The sequence below is a fragment of the Ambystoma mexicanum genome, chromosome 13 (genome assembly GCF_040938575.1).
Source record: "Ambystoma mexicanum isolate Mex_15411 chromosome 13, UKY_AmexF1_1, whole genome shotgun sequence".
In the NCBI taxonomy this organism is placed as follows: domain Eukaryota; kingdom Metazoa; phylum Chordata; class Amphibia; order Caudata; family Ambystomatidae; genus Ambystoma; species Ambystoma mexicanum.
The window spans coordinates 673,927,700-673,955,228 of record NC_090938.1 but is presented as its reverse complement, the minus strand read 5'-3'; the positions used below and the strand labels follow the sequence as shown (position 1 = coordinate 673,955,228).

At 46.8% G+C, this 27,529-nt stretch overlaps 1 protein-coding gene across 1 annotated transcript in view; it reads left to right on the top strand.

The window, feature by feature from the left end:
* Positions 1-27,529, top strand: part of CWC25 (CWC25 spliceosome associated protein homolog) — a 309,854-nt gene that overhangs the window by 31,338 nt on the left and 250,987 nt on the right. The window contains exon 5 of the mRNA XM_069634697.1: positions 25,319-25,422. Coding sequence (XP_069490798.1) covers positions 25,319-25,422 — 104 coding nt within the window. The remainder of the gene's footprint in view (positions 1-25,318; positions 25,423-27,529) is intronic.

Here is a 27,529-nt window from a genome sequence, read left to right as displayed (position 1 = left end):
TTTTGACAGTTAAATCATACTATCAGTAATAACGTGCATTTGCGAATCTTAGCAGAAATACGGTGAAGACATTTACTCTGCCTACACATATGATAGTAACATTTAAAAATCATGCTCAAGATAGACATTTTAGGAGAAAAATTGTTGATTAGTGTAAAACTAGCTGTTCTTAAGGTTATGGAGGCAGTTTGTTTGCACAGCAAGTCTTTTAAGGACCAAAACGCAACCCTAGCTAAAGGCAGTTCGGTGAGGGCTCAAAGTCCCGACAAGCAGCAGAATACGTAAAGTGTCTGTGGCTACTTTCCAGTCTCTAGTCTTTAAGATGCAAGAGGATACAACCAACGTCGGAGATCCTGTTAAAGGACTTATCAAAGGGACACAAGAAGTAGCTTGGGTTAGGGGGTTGCCCTGTAGATCTCTACGTGCACTCCAATGCTTTGGAGCGACTTTTCAGATCAAGGTAAGCAATACCTTTTTCCCCACAGTACCTTTTGGTTAGAAGAAATGTTTGTGGCTGGATTCTCCTTGATTTGGCAACGCACAGTGTGACCTCTGGATTCCTTGGTCTGGTGACGAAAGGCAGGACAATGGACAGGATCTCTCAGTAGCAGTCTCAAGGGAGGACCTCTGGCACGGATTTCAGCAACTTCTCTCTCGTCACTCTGCTGTTTTGGTGCCTTTTCTGCAGCACCAACAAAGGCCACTATTCGCCTGGTCAATCTTCTCTGCTACCTGAAGTCATGCACTCTGGTGAGGGGACTTGGACGGGTTGGATAGTGTCTCTGGGGTTCACCTGTGGCTCAGTAAAGACTTCAACGGATTCAGCCTTTCCACGATGATGCACTTCAATTGGGTCGGAGGTCTCCTGGTATTGGGGTTCCGCAGCTCTGGAAGCTCACATGACCTTGGGAGATGGCTCTGATTAAAGTTAGTCTTGGGACTGGTTGTTCCCACCAGTCTAAGGGAAGTAGTCCTCTTCGTAGTTCTTCTGTCATGTAGAAAACAGGGTCAGGGCAGCAGTGGTCGCTTCAATGTGCTGATACGGGTCTCCAGCCTTTCTGGTTGTTGTCTTCTTCGGTTAATTTAGTTTCCAGTGGTTGACTTGCCTTTCACCTCAGGAACCTCACCTTTTTATTCAGTTTCAGCACACGCTCCTCTGTAATATCTCTCAGCAGTTTACAGAAAGGGGCTGGTGGCTGTCCAATCAAGGCAGCCAGATCCACAGTGGGAGCTTGTTCCATTCAGGCACTCGGGCAGACAGAGCTGGGGAGTGAAAAACTCCTCCCCTACTTCCTGCCTGCCCAACACCCTGGAGCCTAGGCAGGGACACCCAAGGGGTCCTGCCAAAGTCAAAGCACATACACAGACCCCCCCTCCCAGAATGGTAGAAGAAGGGCTGACGAAGAACAACCATGCTAGAAATGGCGAAAAAAGAAAGGAGCCACTGTGTTAGAACATAGGTGACGCTATTGTGCACAACTGGGATTTGAATACAGTCTGCATTAAATAATAGCACAATAGTTGGTAGAACATGTCCACTGCCACAACTAGGAGGTTGTATATGTGACTAAAAGGTCACAAGAGCAGAGAGAAGGGGGATAATTGGTATCCCATCAGCACACCACATACGTCAGGGTGTGCTAATCTCTCTTTGTATAACGTTTCAGGAGGGATACAAAGTATACCTCTATCCTTAGTAACTGTAGTTACTGGAGGATAAAGAAAGGCTCTCAAAGGAGAATCCTAAGGGTTCCCAGCACACTGCCCATAACGAGCTGTGTGCTGCAAAAGTTAAACGGGGATGCATTAAAAGAGATGTGGACGAAAGTAGACTCCATAGTAAAAGTATAACACAGAGAACAGAGTTCCAAAAGTCTGAGCAAATAAGAATGAATGAGTGGAAAAAGGCTCCACTCATTCAGGACAGAAAGAAAAAGTTCCAAAAGTCCAACAAAAATTGCTGGGGGTTTCACTAGAAGAGGGATGAAGCATAAAAATGATAAATCTCCCTAACAGTATAGCATCGTTTTATATGCCCCGTGACAGGAGTCTGTGTGTAATTGATAAAAGTAAGCCAGGTTGCAATGTAAGTTGAATATTTGCCCTCTGCTAATGCATTGATTTTTTTCCAAAGCTAATATGTCCCAGAGTTTTCCCCACCACATTGCTATGACTGGCCATCGGGGGACTTCCAATTACGGGCCAGGAAGATCTTGGCGGCTAGTAAGAGGTGATTGATCAATTTAGAGGTATTGCCTTTTATCGGATATACTCCCTCCCCACTGTCCCCAAGCAAGAGAATGAGAATCCATGGACCACTCCAATTTGAGCATGGATTTAACATGTGCAAGGACCTCTTCCCAAAATGTTTGGGCTTTGGGGCATAGCCACCACATGTTAATAGGTTCCTTTTTCCGGACAGCCCCCTCCCCCCCAACACTTCTCAGGGTAGGAAGTGAAGTGGTGCAACCTCACCAATCTTTGGGACGTGTGGAGGGGATGGAGGGGGGTACCACCTATAGCAAAGCTTGAGTTGGCATACCTTGTCTGTGATGCATCTGGCCTTCCCCCTGTGATTCCGTTCCCATATCCTAAGCCAAGACTCCTCCCCGATTTGGTTGCCCAAGTCCCACTCCCATCTTTTCATATATGGCAGCCGCTCAGGGTGTCGTACCGGTCTAGTAGGTTGTAGAACCCCGAGATTCTGCTTCTAGAGTGACCTGCTAAAAATGTGAGCTTGAGAACATTAAGGTCTCTAGTACCTCTGTTTTATTGTGGGGTGGCTCGCCCATTCGCGTAAGTGAGCATTTCCGAATTGTTCCCCTTCTGGTAATGAAAATGTTTTTTTGCTTTCTTCCAAGGTAAGTGGAGACCCCTCATTAGAAAGGTGTTTACGTTTCCATGGCCACCTGCAGTCCAATCGGAGAATGCCGTTTTCTGCACACCAGAGGAGAATTCAGGGTTACAGACAATAGCTGATTATGGACATAGACCTAGGGGAGTGCCTCAGGTCTTGGTTGCTATGTTCCAGCATTTAAGTCTGTGAGCTGTAGAGGAAAGGAGTGAGTGCCCCGTCAATCTGCGGGTGGATTTAATAAATGGTAATTGCCCTAGCAGGAACTGGGACGTGGATTTTTCTATTTGTGCCCAAATGGAAGAATCCCTAGTCTGTGCCTGTGAGAAGATGTGCGTGTTGGGAAGGTAGGTAATAGCGGTAAACATCTGGAAGCCCCAAACCGCCCAAGTCCTCTCATCTAAGCGGAAACCTTTTCGCTATTCTATTCTAGGTTTACGGTGTTGCCAGATGAATGCAAGGAGTTTCCCGTGATGCAAGTGTAACCTGTGTGGTGGGACCTGAGTCGGGAAGACTGAGAAGTGGTAAATGAGCCTTGGGATGATGATCATTTTGATTGCTGTGGCCCGTCCTCACCACCAGATCATTTTTTTTTTGTCCCAGCACTTAAGGTTGGATTCAACCTCGGCACGAAGAGGGGGGCAAATTGTACTACTGTGATATTCTTAACAGATTATGTTAATGCTTTAGAGTAGGATGTTGTAAACATTTGGAAGCAGTATTTTTCTTTTGGGTTCCTTGAGCACCTTGTTTAGAATAAAGGTAACCATCAACAGGATGAAGCAATGAGACACTTTGCAGGTAATGGATTATTTATAACATGCTTAATATCCAGAGGTTTCTAAGCGTGGGCCCAGGGATCGAACAGATCACAAAACAGCACAGTCATCTGAACCTGAGTAACAAAGAGCAGTTAGACGTCATCCAATTTCAATTGGCTGTTAAACAATCTAACATGAAGCACGTACCCCATCAATATTAAATTGGCTATATCTTTGGATTCCAAAAGATCAGTCCATCATTTGAAGGCATGCCCCAGGTTCTGAAAGTTGGCATTAGGGTTTCAAAATGTAATTGCCATTCTGAAGGGGGGGGTTGTTTTTCCTCTAGGAGAGTTTTTATAAAAAAACATTTAAGATTGGGCAGCAATAATGTTACATCTCCTGTGGCGCCACACTGCTGGTACCGCTGATCCATCTGTTTTAACTGTGTGAGTGGGAGCCGCACACAGCATTCCCCATTTCCATTATTTCCCTTTTTTGGTATGGTGGTAGAGAGTATTTGCCTGCTTTTAAGAAGTAAAAATGATTGGTACAATGCTCATCTGTCGGGCGCTGCATGCTTGTTTAAAAGACCGATAAATCCAATGTGAAATGGGCTTAGGGAAGGAATTCCCACATGCATGGCTCAATTCCCCCAAGGTGAAGTACTATTCCACTGCTGTTCCTTGCTCATTTCTCACTGCTACAACATTTTATACTCCGCTACTTTCAAGGATTCTCTTCAGAAAAATGTTGTTGGCCCCAGAAAGGTGAACTGTACTTGCAAACCTCTATCAAAATTCCAGAGGCAAGTGTGCAAGAAAAAATCCAAATTCAAGTGTGACCTTAGTATAAGTCCTGAAATCCACTGCTTTCAAGTCCAATCTGCTTCTGAAATCTACCAAAAAACAGCATGTATTGTGCACAGATTTGAAAAAATAGCATGCAAATGGAAATATTCCCCAATTTCTACATGCTCGATGGGTGGAACTGGGTCGGGTTTGCAGGTGCATGTTTGTTAGGCAAGAATTTATACAGTAACCCTCAGGGAGAGTACACCAGTATTGTCCTCTTGGTATTCGGTGTTGGGGAGAATTCTCAAAAATGTGCTAATTCCCTCCACCCTAGAGCCCCGCAGCAACTTTGCTGGATTTTGAGGACTTTATTTTTTTTTTTACCTGGAAGAGTGTGACCCTTTTTCCCACTCTCTCATATTTAATGTTAATTTTACCTCTGTTTCTCTTTTGGTTTTGGAGCCTGACAAACTCCATAGGCATCCTCTTTTACATTGTGTCACACAGCACCTTCAGTGCAGTGACACAGGGGAATCTTCCAGATTTCCCAAGGGTTTACCTACCTTCTCTGGGATAAACTGCTGTTTCCCAAAGCAGTAAAGTGAAATTGACTTTACTTACCATTGTAACTCGCTAGACCGAGCACACACTATCTTACAATAGAGTGCTGGGGGGGTTACTTAGTATCCCCTTTGTCTAGCTGCTCATGTAAAATTTTTGTATTACCCTTTTCTCATTGAATGGCTGGTGGCAGTGGTTTTGTATAAACTACCATGATTTGCATTTACCGCGGTCTGTGTTCACAGCTGCTGTAAAGCAAACGCGGGAGCTATCTTTGTCAAAATGGCGCCTGGTCTTCTTTTTTCAGCATTTCTTGTGGAAAGGTCCTTCTTGAGATTTTCTCTGCGCACCACATTTCGCCTTTGGCGGGATTCAGGAATGAAGCCCGCCTCTGGCTCCAGAGTGTCTGGAGTAGGCAGGCAGGAAGTGAGGGAGGTGTCCAAAACTCCCTGTGCTTAGTCTCCTAGGAGAACCAAATGCACTCTGTGGTGATTGGCCGGCTGACTGTCCGGCAAGGACGGCCACCCTGCTGGGTGATTAACAGCTAGGCTGGAATGAATGGGAGAGAACTGAATAAAAGGTGAGTCCTTTGGCTTGGAAGGCAGAGTCGACCACTGGAGGAAGGAACTGAAGAGTTTGAAGAGGATGCCTGCTGCAACTCCTGGACTGTTGGTTTGCCCGGTGAAGCCCTGCTGCAGTGCCGAAATGCCAAGTTCGCATCTACAGAGAAGCCCCTGCAAGGACGACTTCTCCATTTGAGTTGGTGGGACCAATCTACCCCAAAGTAAGCCACGTGGACATCTATCTCGGAGCTGGTTGAATTTCCACAGAGTTGCTGCTGGAAACCGTATAGCCAGGGAGAGGAACACCAGATTGTGTGTGTTGCTTTTAAGCTGGCCTAGAGCTTTTGGAAGATCCTCCGGACTCCTAAGAAGCAGGACTGACCAAGCCTGAGCCCCCTCAACAGAGTGCGGGACCCCAGAAGCAAGGAAAGTCCATCTCAACAGCTAGGAACTGCAGTGTTGCAATTTGCAGTAGACGCGAGGAGCTGAAACACTGAACAGCCACTGAAAGTGAAGTTTGCCGGTTGCAAGTTTTGACCATCCTAGTGCATTGCAGGAGTCCCCCGACGTCCTCCCTCTTGTCCCCACGACTGAGGCCCAGGAACAGTGAGATCTGCAGAGCTGCACAGTAACAGAGGTCATCATCTGAATCTTTTCTTCAGTTCCAATGTACTGTAAAACCAGTCTGAGAGAACTTTCCTCTTACTGTACAATTGCTTGAAACTTCTACAACTCCCAAGTCTAATCAGCTTGTGGCCCTATATTTGATTCGTCTTTTCATAAAAGACTCCTAAGAACTTGTGCAATACTTTTCCATTTACTTACCAGAAGTGCTTCATCGTATACAAGACTTTTGCCCATTGACATTGGATTAGTCTGTTGAATTGTATGACTCTTCTTGGAGGATCCAAAAGTATTTGCCTGCTTAAGAATATTTGTTGTCTCTTGTGTTCTAATAACCTTTGGCTTTTACCAATTTCTAAAAGTATTCTAAATGTCAACAGTAAGATATTAATGTCCCCGGCACCCTTGTTATTGAAGTCGCCTGTGGGTGTCGGTTGTGTCTGTGGGCCATCCCAAAAGGGTCTTTACTAATGTAGAAACTAAGAGTGTACAGTATTGAAGTGTATTTGTGTATTACTATTATATTGCTCCCCTCTAAAGAAGGCTTTATAACTGACTGATAAATAAATTAATATTTGTTTATGCAAGAAACCTCGAGTGTATTTGAATACCTGTAACTGTGAATCTTTGTGTACCTCAACTACAGCTACATTTACCTCTCTTGAGATAAGCGTGGCTGCTCAACACGCTACCAAAACTGTGTAGTACAAGCTTATCCCAAAGGTTGGGTTGCCTATACCTGTAGTCAGAGTTGTGTGTAGTGGTCCCAGAGGGTACTGCATACAAACTTTGCCTAACATTCGGTAACCCACCTATTGGTATAGGCCTGTACTAAACCAGTTGGTAGAGTGAATGAGCAGCCAGACCTATCTCAAGAGGGGTACATGTGAGCTGTAGAGCTGTAGCAATGAAAACACATAGAAGTATCCAAATAACACTTACACTCGAGGTTTTCTAGTAAAATAATTATTCATTTATGTAACAGTCAGTTTTAAATAAGCATTCTTTAAAAAGGCCAATGTGCAACAATCAAAATACACTTCATAATATGTTCTCAGAATGAAGATATGTAAGTAGAAATGCGTTAGAGATGCTTCATATACACTTCCGACACCATGGGGTGACTTCAATTACTAGGACAGTATTGGCATTTATATATCACTTTTGTACTTGGTAAAATTCTGAGGTTGTGAAAAAGGCAGAGTTAATGGAAGGAAAAAGGTTGACCGGTTCTTAGAGCATGTGATCACTTTTAAAATCCCCCAATGAAGTCTAGATAAACTTTCCGTGCAATATTAGTTAAGCAACCAACGTATCACCAATGAGGGACAGTTCGAATCAATGTCAATGGGACAGAAGTGTCTATAGAGAGCCAGGACAGCCAAAGACAATTTGAACAGTGTCTATGGAGCTGAGGTACTTCTTAGATGGCACAAACATCTAGCTCATCGGAGAGAGCAGAATCTCTCATGGCCATCGGAGTGAGCAGGAGCTCTCTCTGTACCAATATTCGAGTTGCCTTTCCGTGCTACATGAGCATCTACACACAAGACTACCTTAAGTGGCATACTGCCAAGGTAAGCCTAGGTGTACTAAGCTCCACCATCCCCACGATTCCTGATTATTGTATCTTTGATCATCCGAGGATCTGTTCCTCCACCCACCTGACGAAGTAAACAGGCCGATGACAGCACCTAAAATGGCTGCCCCACCCGCATTCACCGAGTGGCATCAGGTTGCCTAGCAATGTGATTTGGCCTGCACTTGCATTTATATCCCAGATACCCACTGGCAGGCAGAAGCCGGGCCGCATCTGGCAAGGCCTGCACTGTTAAGGCCCTGTTGTATGCCTGTTGCGCACATGGAAGTGCGGCGTGGCCAACCCCTTTATGTCCTTGCCTCAAAAAGGTAAAGAATGTCCAATCTAACGCTATCACCTAACACTCCCCTTGTCCTTATTTGATCCCACCACCACCGTCACTGTTTTTTTTTTTTAAGACGCATTGTGCATATAACGGAACTGTGGAGAATCTCTCTCAGCTCAAAACCTAATGCGCAGCATCAGGCACGGTTAACAGAACCTCCCATATGCGTATACACGGAACACCTTTTTGAACTGCTTCCTCATTGGCCGATGCCTCCCCGCAATTTACATGCCCGCTGAGTGGCATCACTATAAGTACATACTTCCGTTCGTACTACAGTGTTCCGTTTCTGTAATTTGGCACACTGACTGATGTACTGACCTCATTGATGTTTCTGAATACTTCCGTGCCCAGACTGTTGTGTTGCCACTACACTCTAGTCTCTAGACTGCTGCACCACCACTACTCCTGATTAGTGCACCGCCATTATATGCCTTTGACTACACGCTTGCCCCTAGGGCCCAGATCTCTGATCCCCCTTCTCAGCAAATGTTGTATTAGCCGTCCCGCCCAATACTGCTGGTTACTATGCTAAACCAGACTATTATGACATTTGCACTGGCCTGCATTGACAACTCTTTACACCGTGCCTTATACCTATGGACTAGCCTATTGCAGCTTATTGAATGTGCCATATGGGACTAGCCTATTAATCATTGTGTTCTATGCCTCATGGGATTAGCTCTCTGCACCATATTTATTGTGCCTCACGGAACTAGTCTAATTATCATTGTGTTCTATGCCTCATGGGACTAGCCCTCTGCACCCTATTGAATGTGCCATATGGGACTAGCTATTAACTGTCAGCAATTCTACGTGGATAGCCCTGCTTTAACACAGCTCCCCATCCGGATGCTCAAAGCTCTGTATATTATCTAGCTGCACCATTCTTACCTCGCTGTTTCACCATTATTACCAGAACTATATACACCTGCTACACCAGCTGCTCACTATGCTGATGTACTTCATCGCTCACTGCATCCTTATCCTACTGGTGAATCCTCCTGCTCTGGGCTATATATCTGCATCACACTGCAGCTCCACCACCGTTCTACCATTACTGAGACCACTAAGTATATTTTACTACCTCATCCTTGCCACACGGCTCACAATATGCCTGGGCAACATAGTATTCCCACTGTCAGGCCACCTCCACCTTCCACGCTTAAACTCACTGCCAACGTTCTGCTCATCTCTTCCGACCTAGCATCCAATCCGTACCTTAACTCTCCAGCCCTCTGGCTACAGCATTTTGCCTCCAGACCCACACCGAACCAACCATGCACTCTTCTCATTAGAAACTCTAGACTTGGTCCAGATTTCAACATACACCTCGCCAAATGTGCAATTCTCACCAAACAAAGAAAGCTTCCTTACCATCAACTCTTACTCCCACCACCAAACATAAAAAACAACTTTAAAAGAAATGAAGATCAAGGGCGCTCTCATTAATGCCAGGTCCCTCCTGGCTCACGCACTCGACATCGCTGATCTTATCACCACCCACGACCTCGACTTCATAGCCATCACTGAGACATGGCTTCACGCTGCATCCGGCCCACTCCTCTCCCTCGCCCCACCCAATGGTTACTCCATTATCAGATGCAACCGCAATTCAGGCCAGTCTAAAGGCGGTGGCGTCGCCTTTTATACATAAAGACAGCGTCAACATCAGAATCACCTCTAATGTACAAATCTCTTCAGCTGAAGTATTGTCCGTCAAACTTGCTATATCTCCAAGCAAGTCTGCTACTCTGCACCTCGTCTACAGACCTCCAGGCCCTCTCAATACCTTCACTGAGGACCTCACATCCATCCTATTATAGAAAACAAAGATAAACTCCCAAATCATTTTGTTAGGTGACCTTAACCTTAGGCTCCTTGACCCTAATGACCATCATGCATTGGAAACTGCTAGCCCTCTCTCTAACTTAGGCTTCACACACTGCGTGTGCGAACCCACCCACAACAAAGGCCGAACACTCGACTGGGTAGCCGACCTTAACTGTAACATCAATATAGAATTGAACATTCCATGTTCGTGGTCTGACCACCACATTATCACCTTTAACATCCCAGCCTCTATTATGCATACTAAACAGGACTTTGCGCCTGCTACATCTACAAGAAACAAAAAGGACATCACACGTGACAAACTTCTCCCCATCATTCTGCCCACGCTCAACAAAATCGCACGATCTTGTATCTCAAGGTCATAAATACTATAGCTCCCATGAAACTCAGGAAACCTAAACAGCGAGCGCACCTCAACTCCTGGTTCACCCCACAACTGAGAGCGCTACGCAAAGAAAAACGAACCACGGAGACCTGATGGAAAAGTCTCCCTTGCCCATCCAACAAAGACAGCCTCATTGTTGCTACTCTCAACTACAAGGAAGCTATCCTCCAAGCTACAAAAGAGACCTACAAAGCACGCATAACACAAGCTGAATCTAACACTAAGGAGCTCTTCAAAATCCTGAAGGAGTTGGAATCACCCTCCTCCCCCCAACACCTGCAGCAAAGACAGCGTCTGGTGTACAAACATCCAAAAAGCACTCTTTGACAAGATAGCTATGCTCCAGTTGAAAATTAACCACAACAAAAACTGCCTTCAAAAAGACACACAACCGAATCCTGCAACCACCCCGCCGACCAACACTCTTGCACCATTCAACTGCTCACCACTTACCATCTGAGAAGTTGAAAATAGCATCAGCAAACCTAAACACTCTAATTGTCAGGGTGATACATGTCCCTCTCCCATCATCAAGGAAGCTGCTCAGAAACTAGCTCCCTTCATCACAGCCCTCATCAATTCCTCTTTCAATACTGGTATCATCCCTGACAACCTCTAGGACGCCTGGGTCATTCCCCTCCTAAAAGAAAAAACGACCCTGGGCGCAAACATACCATCTAACTACAGGCCCATCACGACCATCTCCTTACTACTCAAAATCTTAGATCGCGCGGCTTATCTGCAGATACAGGACTACCTGGAATCTAACAAACTCCTTGGACTTAGACAATCTGGCTTCCACTGTAGGCACGGAACTGAGACTGCGCTTATCGACCGTAAGACACATATTGAGGACCTTAAAGATAATGGTAAACTAGCCCTGCTACTACTTCTTGATTTTATCAGCTGCATTTGACTTGGTCAATCACCATATCCTCTGCCAGCACCTCAAAACTGCTGCTCATTTCTCGGACAAAGCCACCACTTGGATCAGATCGTTCTTGAACAATAGGTCCATGAGGGTCCTCTCCCCAACCGCCTCGACCGAACCTCCATCAGTCCCATGTGGGGTCCCCCAAGGATCTTGTGTTTCCCCCACTCTCTATAATGTGTTCACCAAACCTCTTTTTGACATAATTGACTATCTGGGTGTAACATACACCAACTATGCTGATGACACCCAGATACTCATTACTATTACGGGTGAACACGCTATAGATACTAAGGCTCTGAATGAGGTCTATCATGTCATTCAGGCTTGGATGGCCCAACATGAGCTCTGTCTCAATGATGACAAGACAGAGATCCTCATCCTCACAAAACCGGCTTAACAGACTGGACCCGGCTTGCAAAGCCTTCAACATTGATGGTAACGCCATCCAGGTCTCCAATAGCACCAAAACCCTCAGAATTTACCTTAATTCCACACTTTCACTCAACAGACAATTTAACGATGTCCTTGCAGTCTCCGCTTACACCTGCAAACTGATTTCAGCCTGCCGCCCTTTCCTTACCACTTCTAATTGCATCATACTCGCCAGGACGTTGGTTATGTCTAAAGTAGATTACTGCAATGCACTGTACCTAGGGACTAGTCAACGCAATTTAAACAAACTCCAGGTTACTCAAAATAACGCCATCGGGGCTGCCCTTAACTTCCCCAGATCTTCACACATCTCGGACACCACGTGAAGTCTTCATTGGCTATCGGTTACCCAAAGAATATCACTCAAAACACTTGCTCTCGCATATAAATGTGTGAACAATCAGGCTCCCATTTACCTGGTAAACCGCTTTGTTCATTATTCTGCTACACGCCCTCTGAGATCTGCCCAAACTCAGTCTCATCGTACCAAGATACAAACTCCAAAAAGCTGGCGGGGTGAGTTTTCCTGTCCTCGCCGCCAAATTATGGAACTCCCTGCCTAACCCTATCGGGAATGAACCTTCTTTCCACTCCTTTAAGCACAAAGCCAAGACATGGCCGGCAACCAAAGATACCTAAAGCCAGCACACTGTACATTAATGCTTTACCTACATTGTTGATTTCTTATTAAGGAGATTTCTTATTATGGACCCTCTGTCTGTTCTAATGTCTCCCTTTTCTAGTTGCTCCCCCTACGTATAGTCTCTTACGTTCTTGCTTACCGTTTACCTAGACTGCTTACCTCTCGCTCATGCTCGTATGTAAATATGTGTAATTGTACCTTGTTTTCTACATGTAACCGTAACTGAAGATATGCGCCCAGATACCCTTGGGCCAGGCACGCTCTACAAATAAAACAAATACAAATAGAGTTTGTTGTAGAAAATCACTGTTGGGCCACAAGCTGTTACACCAGTGAAAAGCTACAGCTGGAATAACTCTAGAAGGGGCAGCTACCGAAAATCTCAACTGAGACAAGCAAGCTACAGACTACCCCTTAGTCAGAACAGTACCTTAGGTTAGAAGAGGATCCAGCTGGCTTCATAACTGGTTGCAGACTTGCAGATCCTGTGTTCCTGGGCCTCAGTCATGGGGACAAGAGGGAGGACGTCTGGAGGACTCCTGCACAGCAGTTCGGAGGTCGGCTGCAGCTATGGGCTCTTTTCAGTTCAGCAGCACTTCATGGTTTCAGCTACCAGTAAATGGCACCACCGCAGGTCTTGGACACTTGATGGACTTTCTTCACTCCTTGAGTCCAGCACTCTGGTGAGGTGACTCAAGCTCGGGTCGTCCTGCTTCGCAGGGTCCTCGGGATCTTCCTGGAGCTTTAGTCCAGCTTAAAGGCGATGCACTCGACTACGGATTTCTCGACCCCTTGCACTCTGTCCCAGCAGCAACAAAGAATTACAGCCAGTTGGGGAAGGTTTTTCCGCAAAGTTAGTCTTGAGTTTAATAGGTCCCACTAACCTAAGGGAAGAAATTGTCCTCTCCGGTACTTCTCTAGTTGATTCACAAAAGCAGTTTCAGTACAGCAGCAGGGCTTCACCGGGGCAGTTCAGCGGTCCAGCAGGATGCAGCAAGCTTCTCTTCACAATTCCTTTGTTGGATGTTTCGTCCAGTGGTCGATTCTGTATTCAGTTCAAGAAGCCTCACCTTTCATGCAGGTTTCTCCCATTCATGCACAGCCTATCTGTCACTCACACAGCAGGGTGGCTGCCCTGCAAGGACAGCCAGCCAGCCAGCCAATCAGCACTGGGTGCATTCAGGTTACCAAAGAGACTAACGACCGGGGGTTTTGGGCACCTCCCTTGCTTCCTGCCCTGCCAGACACATTGGAGCCAGAGGCGGGTTTCAACACTGAAGCCCGTCCAAGGTATAATGAACAAAAGGGTTAAATCTGGTTTGGTGCGCAGAGTAAAACCCAAGAAAGACTTCACTAACAGGAAATGGCGAGAAAAGAGACCTGGGCCATTTTGACACAATGGTCACCCATGGGTGCTATACTGCAGCTGAGGGTTCAGCCTGCGGTAGAAAAGCACAATGGTAGGAACATTAAACCACTGCCACCAGCCATTTCAAGGAGTGAAGGTAACACAAAAGATGTTACTTGAGTAAGTAGAAAAAGGGGCTACTAATTAAACCCCAGCACTCCACATAAGATGGTGTGTGCTGGATCTACTGAGAGAAAAGGTAAGTAAAATCAATTTCACTTTACTATTCTTGGGAACAGTAGTTCTCACAAGAAATTGTATTTAAACCTCAAAAGAAATCTAAAGGATTTCTCTGTGACACTGCACCAAAGGTGCTGTGTGTCCCCATACAACAAATTAGATGCCTATGGAGTTTGTCAGACTCCAAAAACAAACAAAACACAGTATCCTAATCCGATCAAAAATAAATGAGAGAGTGAGAAAAATGGCTCTCTTACTCAAGGATAAAAATTCCTAAAGTCCAGCAAAAGATCTGGGGGGGTCTCTAGGGTTGAAGGGAATTAGCACAGAATTGAGAATTCTCCCTAACAATGTTCAGATGCTCCTTTTTTTGAGAAACCTGAAAACAGTAGGCATGAAGCGAAAATATGGCAAGCTCCAGTGCCACTCTCAGTGGGTGGCAAAAACAAAGGCCCTGTATTCACAGCTCAAAGTTGATACTCTAAAACGAAGTATAAACTATACTATATAACCTTCTTTCATACCTGCCAGGTGTGTGGTGCCCCTCTCCCTTTTGAGGTCTTCAATTCCTGGCACCCAGTCTGTAGACATAAATGAAACATGTACACAAATGCAACCAGAGAAGTAGTTGATTTGCCAGGCTGTGCTAATCTATAAATCTGGCCCTTCAAATATTATGGAAACAAATTGTTAAGTCTTGTAATGCTCAATGTTAGTGTATTGTTGTTGGGCTTAAATATGTTGTTGAACACTCTTACTACATTAGTGATTAGCCCACACTATATTAAGCTTAACAACAAATTGACATTTAAGTCAAGCAAATACCACAACCTCAAGCAAAGATGCAACATCTCCTAAAGGCAATGGCCTTGGGATACCCTGTGCAGGAACTTATTGCGGTACTGTTGGGGAGAATTTTTATTTCTGTGCTAATTCCCTTCAACCTTAGAGACCCCCAGCTCTTTTACTGGACTTAGGACTTTTTAATTTCACCCTGGAGTGAGTGAGACCTTTTTCTCACTCATGTGTTTTGACCTGATGTGGATTATGTGTTTTCAATGCTTTTGGAGTCTGACAAACTCCATAGGCATCTGCTATCTGTTTGGGGACGCACAGCACCTTCAGTGCAGTGTCGCAGAGAAATCCTTTTAGATTTCTCATAAGGTTTAAATACCTTTTCTTGTGACCTACAGTTCCCAAGAATAGTAAAGTGAAATTGACTTTACTTATCTTCCCTCTTTGGTAGGTCCAGCACACACCATTTTGTGTGGAGTGCTGGGGGATTACCTAGTAGCCCCTTATCCTACATTCTCATGTAAAGTTTTTATGTTACGCTCACTCCTTTTAAATGGCTGGTGGCAGTGGTTTACTTTTTCCTACCGTTGGGCTTTTCTACCGCAGCCTGAACCCTCCGCTGCAGTACAGCACCCATGGGTGACCAGTTTGTCAAAATGGCCCATGTTTTCTTTTTTGGCCATTTTCTGATTGTGAGGTGTTTCTTGGGTTTTACTCTGTGGGTTGAGACAGATTTGAGCCCTTTGTTTGTCTAGCCTTTGGCGTGCTTCAGCCCTGAAGACCGCCCCTGGCTCCAGTGTGTCTGGAAGGACAGGATGTGGGGGAGGGTCCTGTAACTTCCCTGTCCTTTGTCTCTAGGAATGCCTGAATGCAACTAGTTCTGATTGGCTGACTTTCCTTTCAGGTCAGCCACCCTGCTGTGTGATTGACAGCCTAGGCTGTGCATGAATGGAAGACACCTGCTTAAAAGGTGAGGATAACTGGCCACCAGGGGGCGCACAGACGATGCCAGCCTCCGTGTGAGCTCCTAACCCACGGGCCCCATAAGTGAGTTGAGCCCCCACTTTGCCCCCCCCCCCCGTGCCCAACAACAACAGCCTGAGCCACTGGAAGCGCCCCCACCACCCCTTGAGCGAAAATCCGGCGGAAATCAGACCTTCGGTCCGTGAGAAAACTCCAGCGGAATTGTCCCCCCCCCCCACCCCCCCCTGTGGGGACGCCGACGTGGGAGAAGGCCGCGGCGCCGGACTCCGCCCCCGGCTCTCATCGCGGAAGACCAGCGTGGCACCGGGGCTCCGGAGGGGAGAGCAGCGGACCGCCGCCCGCTCCGGAACACTTTGAGGGCTGCCTCCCCCCCGCCCACCCCGGGCTTCCAGATGGCGGACTCCTCGAACGGCTGATCCAACACCGCAAGGGATCGGCCCTGCGGAGGTGTTGCCCGCCCAGTCTTAGGGGCTTTCGTAGCGCATCGCCCCGGTGGGGGCCCGCTCCGCCCCCCCAGATTAGAACAACCGCACGGCCAGGAACCCCCCCCCCCCCGCACCAGCAGAAGATCCGAATCTCCCACAACCAAGGGAGGCCTGCCATGAGCCTGCCCCCTGTGGCGCCCCCCTCTGGGAGCCCCCTAATCAGAGCACAAGGGCCAACCAGAAGGGGCCCTAATTTGGTGACGGTGCCGCAGTCCCGGCATCTTGCGCACCGGCCGCAACACGGGTTCCCGCGCCACGTGGCTCGTGGCCCACAAGGTCACGCTCCCAGCCTAGCTGCAGGGGACCCGCACATCAGCAGGGGAGAGGAGAAGAAAGTGAACATCTCGACCTCCAGTGTTCTTGAAGGGCCATAATCACACACCTATGGAGGACCTCGTTGCCGGGGGTCTCTCCCCACGCAGCGAACTCGCCTACACACGAAAGGGGGGGCGGAAGGTTGGGCCCCCACTCCTGGGGCGTGTGCCCTCTTCTGACAAGGCCCCAATTTACAAGCAGAACGGAACAAGGACAAGAGGCCCTGCAATTGAGAAACAGTGCAACACATGGTGGCGTTCGCCCCCCCTCCCCCCATCGGCATCTGCACCTCGAATCCTCGCCCTGAGACCTGGGCCCACATACCTCCACCAGTGCCCCGCTACAGGCCGATATCGACACCTAACACCCCCCGAAAAGACGCTGGATCCGGCGAAGGGTAGAGCCCCTGGAGACAGGGCGTGTGCCTCCTCCCACTCCCGCCAAAGGAACCTCTGCTACGAAGACAACCACCCTGGTACTCTCCGACACTCCCTACATGCCTTTGAACACACTGGTCCTGAGGGTACGGCCCCCGATCCAGGGGCGTGTGCCTCCTCGTTGGCTAGTGCTCCATGAACATACCAAGCAAGCTTGCCAAATACGCCTACAGCCCACCATCTCAGGCTCCCGACCCTGGGTCAACAATGTCAGTAGAAGCCATCGAAACGGGTGCAGCCGCCACTAAGGGAGATATCGCTGCCCTGCTAGCCGAAATTCGAAACATGGGCGCCAACCTCGGCGGCAAAATGGATAAGATGACCCAAAGTATAGATAACATCGAGGAGAGACTAGAAGGGGTCGAGAATAACCAAGCCTCTATTGACACTCTAGAAGCCCAAATGGAGCTCAGAATACGAAACATAGAAAGGAAAGAGGATGAGATTCGCCTGAAGATAGACGATTTAGAAAATAGAGAGAGAAAAAATAACCTACAGTTTTTCGGAATCCCGGAGAGAGATGGGGAGACAGAAGAAGACCTCAAGCAGACTATACATGATACATGACTGAAGACCGAGAGAATCCACAGAGCCAGCGGCCCCCCAGGCGGCCCGAGATCAGTCCTTGCCAGATTCCATAGATATCAGGACAGAACGAGGATACTAGCTAAGGCCAGGTCTGGAGGCACTCTTACCCTTCGGGGAGCCCAGATTACTATTTTCCAGGACCTTTCATCACTGACGCTGGCATTGCGTCGCTTATGCGGTCCTCTTACGAGATGGCTAAAAGAACAAGGCACGAGGTACAGGTGGGGATACCCCTTCTCCCTCGCGTTTGAACATGGAAGCAGAAAGTTCCTACTCCGCTCTGAAGAAGAAATTCGAGAATGCATTGCCGACCTCCTCAGACAGGCCCCGGGGGAGGGGACACAGGGAACACCAGCGCAGGACAGAGCACGATGGGAACTTCAGGGCCCGAGAAGGAAAGGAGTAAAGGGCTCCAGAAAGTACAGGCGGCCCAATGACGCACCTGAACACAACAAATGACATAGTGGCTTCAAGCTCCAAATCCTGGCGAATCAAGCTTTCAAGGTCCTGGCAGGGAACCCGCTTACATCACGGATCTCGGCACCCCAAGTCTGCGGTTCCGCCACACGACGGGTGAACTGCCAGTTCAGCAAAAGAAAGCTGCCGCATGTATCATAGAACATACTAGCTCATAGTTAAAATTCCTGTTTGACACACCGTTGTTTGTTACACAATCTCATGAGAAGGGCCTGCGGGGGCTCAAAAATGTTACCTTGATGCTATTAGTTAACGGGATCGTACGATTACGACCCTTACTGGTGGTCCGACAGTAGACCGGTTGTTTACATCAAGTCCCACTCGGACGCCACCACGGACAGTCACAAACCCTCACCGTAGAATTAAAGATCAACGCGATAGAGCAGAGGGTGATGGGTATGAAGTTCAATACCCTACGAGGACGGGTGGGGGGAGGAAAATAGGGAAAGGCACAGCCTCAGACAAAGCAGCTACAATACTACTTCCAACATGGCAATTTCTTACAATGGGCTCCAAGACGCTGCGAAGGAACTCCACAGACGCACTGATGTCACACAGACATGATGAAACAAATGACACGCAGGGTAAGCTTAAAATTGGCACGCTGAATGTTAAGGGTCTTAATTCCCCCACCAAAAGATCGCTGGTGACGAGAGAGTTCAAGAGGGCTGATTTGGACATACTTTTCTTACAAGAAACTTTTAACACGTGGATGGACCCGGAACAGGATAGACAATCGGGCCGCCCCTCTACGCCCCCGCTCGCCGGTGCTAGACGCCCACTAGCCGCAGACATGATGACCGCCTACAACCTCACTGACGCATGGAGACATGCCAACCCCAACCGAACTGGCTTTAGCTTTTTCTCAGCGCCACATACAACCTTCTCCAGAATAGACTATATATACCTAACCGCAGACCTCATCACGGCAATGACCGAAGCCGTTATAAACCCTGTCTCTTGGTCGGACCATGACATGGTCACGGTCACCCTCGACCAAATGGCCCTGCCTCGAAGATGTTCCAAATGGCGCTGTAATGAAACCCTCTTTAAGGACCCCATCTTTCGAGAACAACTAGAGCCGGACATTACCCGATACTTTGAGATCAATAACACAGGGGAAACTTCTATGAACACAGTTTGGGAGGCAGGCAAGGCGACCTGGAGAGGACTACTTATTAGAGAAGGAGCAGCCAAAAAAAGAGAAAGACAACTAATAGAAAATAGGATCCGGAACAAAATCACACAACTGGACCTCATGGCACAAACGGCGGATCAAGATAGACCACAAAAGATTAAAGAGGCCAAAGATAAGAGAGAGGAATTAAGACAACTAGAGGCGGGAAGCATAGCGCGCAAGCTACAGCATCTGAAGCAGAAACACTATGAACATGGGGACAAAGCGGGCATCCTGCTTGCCGCAAGACTACGAGGCCAACGTCAAGAGAAGTGGGTGCCCACGATTCAAACAGAAGAGAACTCTGAAGCCTTTGCCGACTTTTACGAAAAATTATATTCAGCGCGCGCCCCCTTGCACACGGAAGCTATAAATGAATATCTGGATCGGGTACCCTTGCCCACCCTCCCAACTGATATAGCACTCACATTAGAAGCCCTCATAACAGGAGAAGAAATTGAAGAAGCTATCAAAAGGCTCCCAACGGAGAAAGCCCCCGGATACGATGGATACACGGCAGGGTTTTATAAAACTTTTAAAGATGCCCTTCTCCCATTCATGGTCTCCCTATTTAACAATATCCTATATTCCGGCGTGGCACCCGACTCCTTCTCTGAGGCGCTGATAACGGTCATCCCTAAGGAGGGCAAGGACCCAAAGTTGTGTGCCTCCTACCACCCAATATCTCTATTAAATATCGACGCCAAAATTTATACAAGAATCCTGGCTGCAAGACTGGAGTCACACATGCCTGCAATAATCCACAACGACCAAGTAGGTTTCATTTTAGGCAGACAAGGAGCGGATTCCACCCGGAAAACTCTTCACTTAATCCACGAGGCCCAAACTTCGCTGAGCAACCCAGTGCTACTCTCAATTGATGCAGAGAAGGCATTCGATGGAGTCGAATGGCACTTCCTCGAGGCCACATTGCAAAAGATAGGCCTAGGCCCCACACTCCGACGAGGGATCAAAGCAATCTACAAGTCTCCAAGAGCATCGGTCTCGGCGAACGCCCAATTCTCCCGGTGGTTCCCCCTCAGCAGAGGTACAAGACAAGGTTGCCCCCTGTCGGCGATACTGTTCGCACTGTCCCTAGAACCTCTCGCCGTGATGCTGCGAGCTGATCCTGCAGTGGAAGGAATCCAGGTGAATGGTAAAGAATATAAGCTAGCCTTATATGCAGACGACATTCTGCTCCACCTGTCAAACCCAACGTCTTCCGTTCCGAGAGCGATCCAGCTGATAGAGGAGTACGGCGCGCTGTCGGGATTTAAAATCAACAAATCCAAATCTACTCTTTTTCCACTCCATGAGCCATCGTCGGAACACCAAAGCGCCCTTGAGCATCTCGGGCTGATCATCGGAGGCCCGACACTGAGATACTTGGGAATTAACTTAACGCGACATCTCGACGGCCTCTACGAAGCCAACTTTCCCCATCTCCTCGAGGCCCTCAAGACCGATCTCAAGAAATGGAAACCGCTAACAATATCCTGGATGGGACGCTTGAATGCAATCAAAACGGTGTCCCTCCCACGGTTTCTCTACCTCTTTCAGGTCCTGCCTATCACAATTCCGGACCAATTCTTCAAGCAAGTCAGAAAGGCCATCCTAGACTTTTTGTGGAATGGGAAGAAACCGAGAATCCCCTACGATGTCTTAATACTACCAAAAGAGCTAGGAGGGGTTGGCCTACCGGACATAGAACGCTACTATCAGGCCACACAGGTCATAATTTTAATCCCACATCGGCGGGATAAGGAGGACCTCCAATGGGTCCAGCTAGACAACAATGTTCTATACAATGTGACTCTAGCAGAGTGGTTATGGGGTCCCCAGATCGAAGTTATCGAGGAAGCTGCGCAACCACCCGATACTGGGCACGTTGTGGAACATATGGAGGAAGGGGAGAGCAATGTCGGGAGTCACCACGTGGCCTTCGCCACTGAGCCATCTTTGGTCCCCTGGAATCAGAGAGAAAATCCCGGAACATGCCAGATACCAATCCTGGTTTGATGCCGGCCTTGAGAGGGTCGGTCAGCTTTGGAGGAAGGGGAAATTCATATCGATAACGGAACTCGAGGAGGCCCTCCAAATCCACCCGATACCAGTCTTCCTGTACCTACGTCTGAAAGGCGTCATATCCAGAAAGGAATGGAAGGATACCAGGCAGAGAGAACTAACGCCCTTTGAGACGATCCTAGACACAACTACTACCTCTAAATGCCTCATAGCGAGAGTGTACAGAGCCTTAATTACCAAAGACGACGCACCAAACCATCGTCTCAAAGCAAGATGGGAACGAGACTTCGACAGAGAGTTCGACCAGCAAGCCTGGAATAAAATATGTGAGACACCATCCAAAATATCAATCGCGGCCCAGTATAAATTGCATGCCATAAAATTATTACATAGATGGCAATACGACCCACAAAGACTGTCCAAAATGTTCCAGACCTCCAGCCCGAGATGCTGGCGACATTGTGGGATGAACGCCGATTACTGGCACATGTGGTGGGCCTGCCCCAAGGTCCGCATTTACTGGCAGGAGGTCCTGAGATGGATCAAACAGCTGGATGGCATAGATAGGGAATTGTCACCCCTCCTGATCCTATTTGGCCTCGAAGAAGAAGATGACGAAATGATAAGGGTAAAAGGTCTGATATCTCCCCTCTTACTTGCGGCAAGAGCTGCCCTTGTGATAAAATGGAAAGCCCCTCGCCTACCTAACAAGAGGGACTGGATACAGATCGCTACAAATATTTACACTATGGAAAAAATAACAGCAATACTCCATGACAAAGCCGCGCGACAAGAGGAAGTCTGGTTCGATTTCACTACGCAATACATCTCGCGTTCAACCATGGAAAGCTCGACACAGCAAGGAAACTAACTCCTGACCCATGCTACCAATGACTGGAAAACCGAAAGACCCTTTGTTGACAACCCTTGCATGTCACAGACCATATAGGAGATCAATGATCTTGGGACGATTCAAGATGCGCGTCACGCAGCTCACTATGATTCAGAATGTCAATGCCCCGAAGGAAGTGGACATGAGAGATGGGGGCAAGGAGGGGGGGGGAGGGAGGTGGGGCTTTTCTTTTCCCATCTTTTTTCCCTTGTTGGTTTTTTTTTTCTCTTCTTTTTGCTTTTTCCTGGAATAATGAGCATTAATGTTGATAACTATTGTTAAGGTGGACTTGGATATTCTAATGAAGCAGCTCGCAATGCATAATGTGTACCCACCTGTATGTTCACATTCCATGTTAAAATCAATAAAAGTCAAATTTAAAAAAAAAAAAGGCGAGGATTTTGGGACTACAGGCAGAGTCGACCACTGCGAGAAACACCTGACGAAGAAACCATGAACTAAGCTTGCTGCAACTTCTTGGACCTTTGAATTGCCCAGTGAAGCCCTGCTGCTGTGCTGAACTCCCCTTTCACCTCGACAGAGAAGCTCTGGATGGAACAACTTCTCCCCTTAGGTTAGTGGGACCAACTAACCCTGAGAAGAACTCCACTGGACCACCATCCCTGACTTGCTGTGCCTCTCTGTTGCTTCAGATGCCCAATGTCAGGGGTCGAGTGTTCGTAGTGGAGGGCAATGTCTGCCGCGGAACGAATCCAGCTAGAAGCTCCAGGAGACTCCCAAGGACCATCCAGAAGCAGGACCTCGAAATCCTGAGTCCCCTCACCAGAGTCCAGGACCGAGGGAGCAAAGCGAGTCCAACCGGGATCCAAGATCCGCAACGGTGCTCTTTGCTAAGTGCTGAAACGCAAAGTGCTGTTGAACCGAAAAGAGCTTGTAGCTGCCAATGACCTCCCAAGTGCTGCTGCAGGAGCCCTCCAGACGTCCTCCCGACTGAGGCTCAAGAACAAGGGTCTGCACCGCCGTAGCAAGATCAAATCCGGCTGGACCACTCTTCTTCAAACCAGAGGTACTGTTTAGGACTGGGGTACTTATCTCATTGTCTTTTAGCCACGCTCTTCAGTTGGGAATTGCATTGTCTTACCTTTTAGGGTTGATTTCAGCTCTCTTCTCACAGGCTTAACAGCTTGTGACCCTACAAGTGATTTTTCTAACAAACTAACTTTGAAAGACTTTGATCTAAGAAGTGCCGCAGATCCATAGACTCTGTCCCAAATAACTTGGGCTGTCCTGGCTCCCTGAAGACTCTTCTAGTCCATTGACTTTGATACTGTTTTTCCCTCATAGGTGGTAGCTTGTTGTATACTGTTACTGCTGGAAAAGGCTTATCTAGATTTCATTGGAAGATTTAGTTGTCCTGACATATACTGAGAAACTGTCTAACCTTTTTCCTTCCTTAACCTTTCCTTTCTGCAACCTTAGAATCTGCAAAGCTTACTAGTAAGTCACCTCGGTGTGTAGGAATTGTTTAAGAAGCATATCCAAAGAGTGTCTACTAACTTGTTTTGATTCTGAATAATTTTAAAGTATATTTGCTTTGTTGCAGGAATTGCCTCTTAAAAAAAATGCTTATTTTAAAATTGATGTTTATTAGGTAACAGTACCAACTTGTATAGTACAGACTTATACCAAAACGTGGGTTACCTAATACAAAGTAGATAAGTGTTGTCTCACACAGTGTGACTACACCAATTCTTACCTAACGGCTACTAGAGATACAATTGCCATTCTCGTAATCACTATCCAAAATCTGTATGGAACTTTCAGCTTTTTGGTAATCATCCCAACACATATTTCTATTTTTTTTTCTTTTTATATATATACAGGAGGAAGAATGCTCTTTTTAATGTGATATGGCATTCATAACGTGCTTATATACAAGTGTTTCAAGGCGGGACGAGGCAAGGAAGGGGGAACAGAGGGAAGACAGAGACAACGATCCTACTAGGCCAGGTGTCATTCAGATTACGCAAGTGCATGGGAAGGGGGACGGGGAAAGTGCAGGGGGGAATGGGTAGGGGGGACAGTGCAGTACATGAAATAAATAGAATAAATAATAAGTAAAAGTATGGCCAGCTGCTGGCAAGGGCAAGGGTAATTGCAGACATCAGTTGTCAACTGCTGCTAGGGGGACTTTAGGGATTCAGAATACAGTCCCCAAGTGCGGGGGTTGCCAGGGAGGCAGTGCAGGTGTGCGACTGGCGGGAGAAGGGACTTGGGTCAGAGATCAGAGGGTGGCTAGGTAACCAGTGCAGTTTTCGGTTTCAGTTTGAGCACAAAAGCATGTACAATAGATAGGAAATCAGATTTGATGGGAAGCAGTGAGCTTCTTAAAATGGAGTGAGTTTGAGGGACATTCTGACCAGGTTGTGGAGTGGAGTAAATGGAACGGTCATCCGGGACAATACATAAGTGGACATACATAGATTCAGGACAACCAACATTGGACATTTTTAAGGGGAGGTAGGTGATACGGCCAGCTGTGCTTGGGATGTGACAATGATGGGTGAAGTGCTAGAGTGGAGACCGAGGAAGTGAGGGACAGAGGCAGGTTAGAGGCGAGGAAACATGTTTCCTAACGGGAAAACGCTAGGAAGGAAAAGAGAGAGAATATATGTTAAATTGTTGTGTATTAAAAGCCAGTTAAATATGCTGGGCAAAAAAATATCCCCCCTTTACCTCAGCCCATCGTTTCTGCTCTGATTCACGAAATGCTTTCCCTGAGCTCATGACATCTGGTCTGAATTTAGAACATGCTTTCCCCTAGACAATCCTGTGATAACTGCAACGTTTAATAGCCTAGTGTTTTTCAAATGTTTGAAATCTCACATTTACGTTTTCAAAAAACTGCAACTGTTAACAGAGGTATCAGATGAAGCAAAGAAGCCCATGAACAGATGAGGCATCCTGCCTCTGCTTCCAAGGATGCTCTCATTCAGTATGCTGTGGCTTCCTGTTTCAGGGATCTAATGCATAGAACTATTGTTCAGGTCAGGTTTGATTTAGCTGGGGCTACAGGAGCTGTTTGCCATTTTGAAACCCCATGAAGACCCTCCAGTCCTGCTCTCCCACCTAATGGCCAGTGCTAGACCTCGGGCTTTGTTCAACGCAGCAGCGTACTTGCTTATTTCTCCCTGCTGCTTTTGGTCAAGGTGCTGAACCTCCTTTTTGGCAGGCCACATACAACAGCTTTCCTTCTTGTTACAGTTGCAGAGCAGCTTGGATAAGTCTGAAAGGAAGAAGAAGAAAAAGAAGCACAAGAAGCATAAGCAACGAAGCTCTAGCAGTGAGGACGAGCGAGCGCATGCAAAGTAAGACCTCTCAAAGGGTTTTTTGTTGGTTTTTTGTTTTGGGTTGTGCATTTCTTCTTTTTGGGCCCTTTTGCAATGTTGTTTGATTAGCAACACTCGACGTATACCATTTTGTTACAGCCAGGACATAACTTTGCTATTGTTTAATAAGATTATTATTTTCTGAAATGCTTGCGGCTGTTGCAGAGTATGAGGTATAATGATAATTAAGGTCCCCTTGACCGCACTGCTACCAGATGTCTCCTTCTGGCTCATGGAATCCCAGGTACCTTTGGGAAGCAGAGGGGGCTATATTCTGGTGTTTCGGTCCCATAAACCGGCTCAGTGAGATACGCAATAATCAATAAGACTAGGAGCTGTGCATTTGCTCCGAGTTTGCAGCTGGGGCAAATTACTTCATGCGTGTCTTGGCTGTGTGCCATTGGTTGTTTTGATTACTTACCTAACTACAGTACTGACCACGCTTGAACTTGGGAAGAGCGGAATCAAATTTAACGTTATCCTTAAACCTCACCTTTACTGCTTAAGGCTGTGCAACTACTTTTGAGCTTGACATTTATTGATAAGGTCACCGTGATGTGTTTGAAACCCTGATAGGGAAGACCCTACCTCCGGTGGTTCAAGTTTGTGAAGCAGATGCTAGTTGCAATAGGCCTTGCACCATTGTGGGAAGACCCTGCTACTTATAGTAATAAGTCTAAAATGATTTTAATATCCCACTTTAACGATTGGGTCTAAAAATAGCAATTAGATACATTTACTCGAAGACTACCCCAGAAATAAGTTTTCACTGGGCATGGAGAAATACATTGATTACCCATCTGATAAATACCGAAAGTCTTTTTTCGCAAAGTTCCACCTTGGTATAGTACTGTTGGCAAAAATCACTAGCCATTTGAGCACAAGGGCCTCCACAAAATATTCCTACTGTAAAATCTGGGAAGAGGATGAACATCATTTTCTCTTTAGTTGCCCTCTGTACAAAGCATTTAGGGTTAAATGGTTGAAACCAATAATGAATATATTTGTTATCCAGCACAGAAGGGATGCTTGCACTCTATTCAAGGTCAATGCTTCTATTTGTATTTTTAATACTATTACTATATTTTTAATAAAAACATTGACCTGAAGGAACAAGTTATTAAAAAAGAATCAGTTTGTTTTGAGTATGGCCACAGTTGTTTTGATGCTAATTGAAATTACTGCAATTTGTGACCTTGCTCTATTTTCTAATGGTTTTAATTCTTATTTATGAAATTTGTTATATCTTTATGATGCATTTGTTTTTTCTTTACTGTGCTACCATTTAACCTTGGCAACAGCCGAAATAAAGCACCAGATTGTTTGAGTATTGTGGCTTGTATAAGAGGGAGGTTTTTGTATGATGTATGGCAGCCCTGTTCCTTGCTATAAGGGGAGACCCAACTTCAAGTTTCCTCTCTAGGTGAGATGAAAGTATTTACATTTTGAAGAGTCATCGCTTGTCAGCTATATGTGATGGATCAGAGGTGATTCCCTGGAAATGCTGGCCTTGAACCCTTCTCATTTGGACAGGGAAAGTTGGACGCTTCCTGACCCTGGGGGGGGGGGGGGTGGTCTGCTGGAGGATCACATGTGGTGAAGGGGGGGGGTCAGGTCGGGAAAACTGGGATAACCCCTTTACTAACTTCCCTAGAGGCCCTATGGTTTTAATGGCCTATTGTAAAGTTGAAACCTTTAAAAGGAAAAGGTAATCGGAACATAGGGCACTGTGGGACATGAAGTCCCCAAAGTACTGGAACGAGGAAGAGGGACTGAGGCTCTAAACTGCAAGATGCAGTCTAGTGGTTCTAATGACCCACACCTGAGCGGGACCTTTGATTATATAAGGGCCCCTCAGTTGCAGGCCATTAGAACAGCAAGGGGATGGAGGAGCTAACATAAGGAAGTCAAGCTGGCATAATCGGAACGTTTTCAGTAGACGAGGAAGGTAAAGGTTATAATCATTTCTATCCAAGCCAATACCATTGCCAAAATAAAGAGGGGACAATACTTAAGTGGGCTAACTATAAACTCCATTGCCCAAGTAAAGAGGCAATACTGAAGTCAGCCAATTACAACCATCATT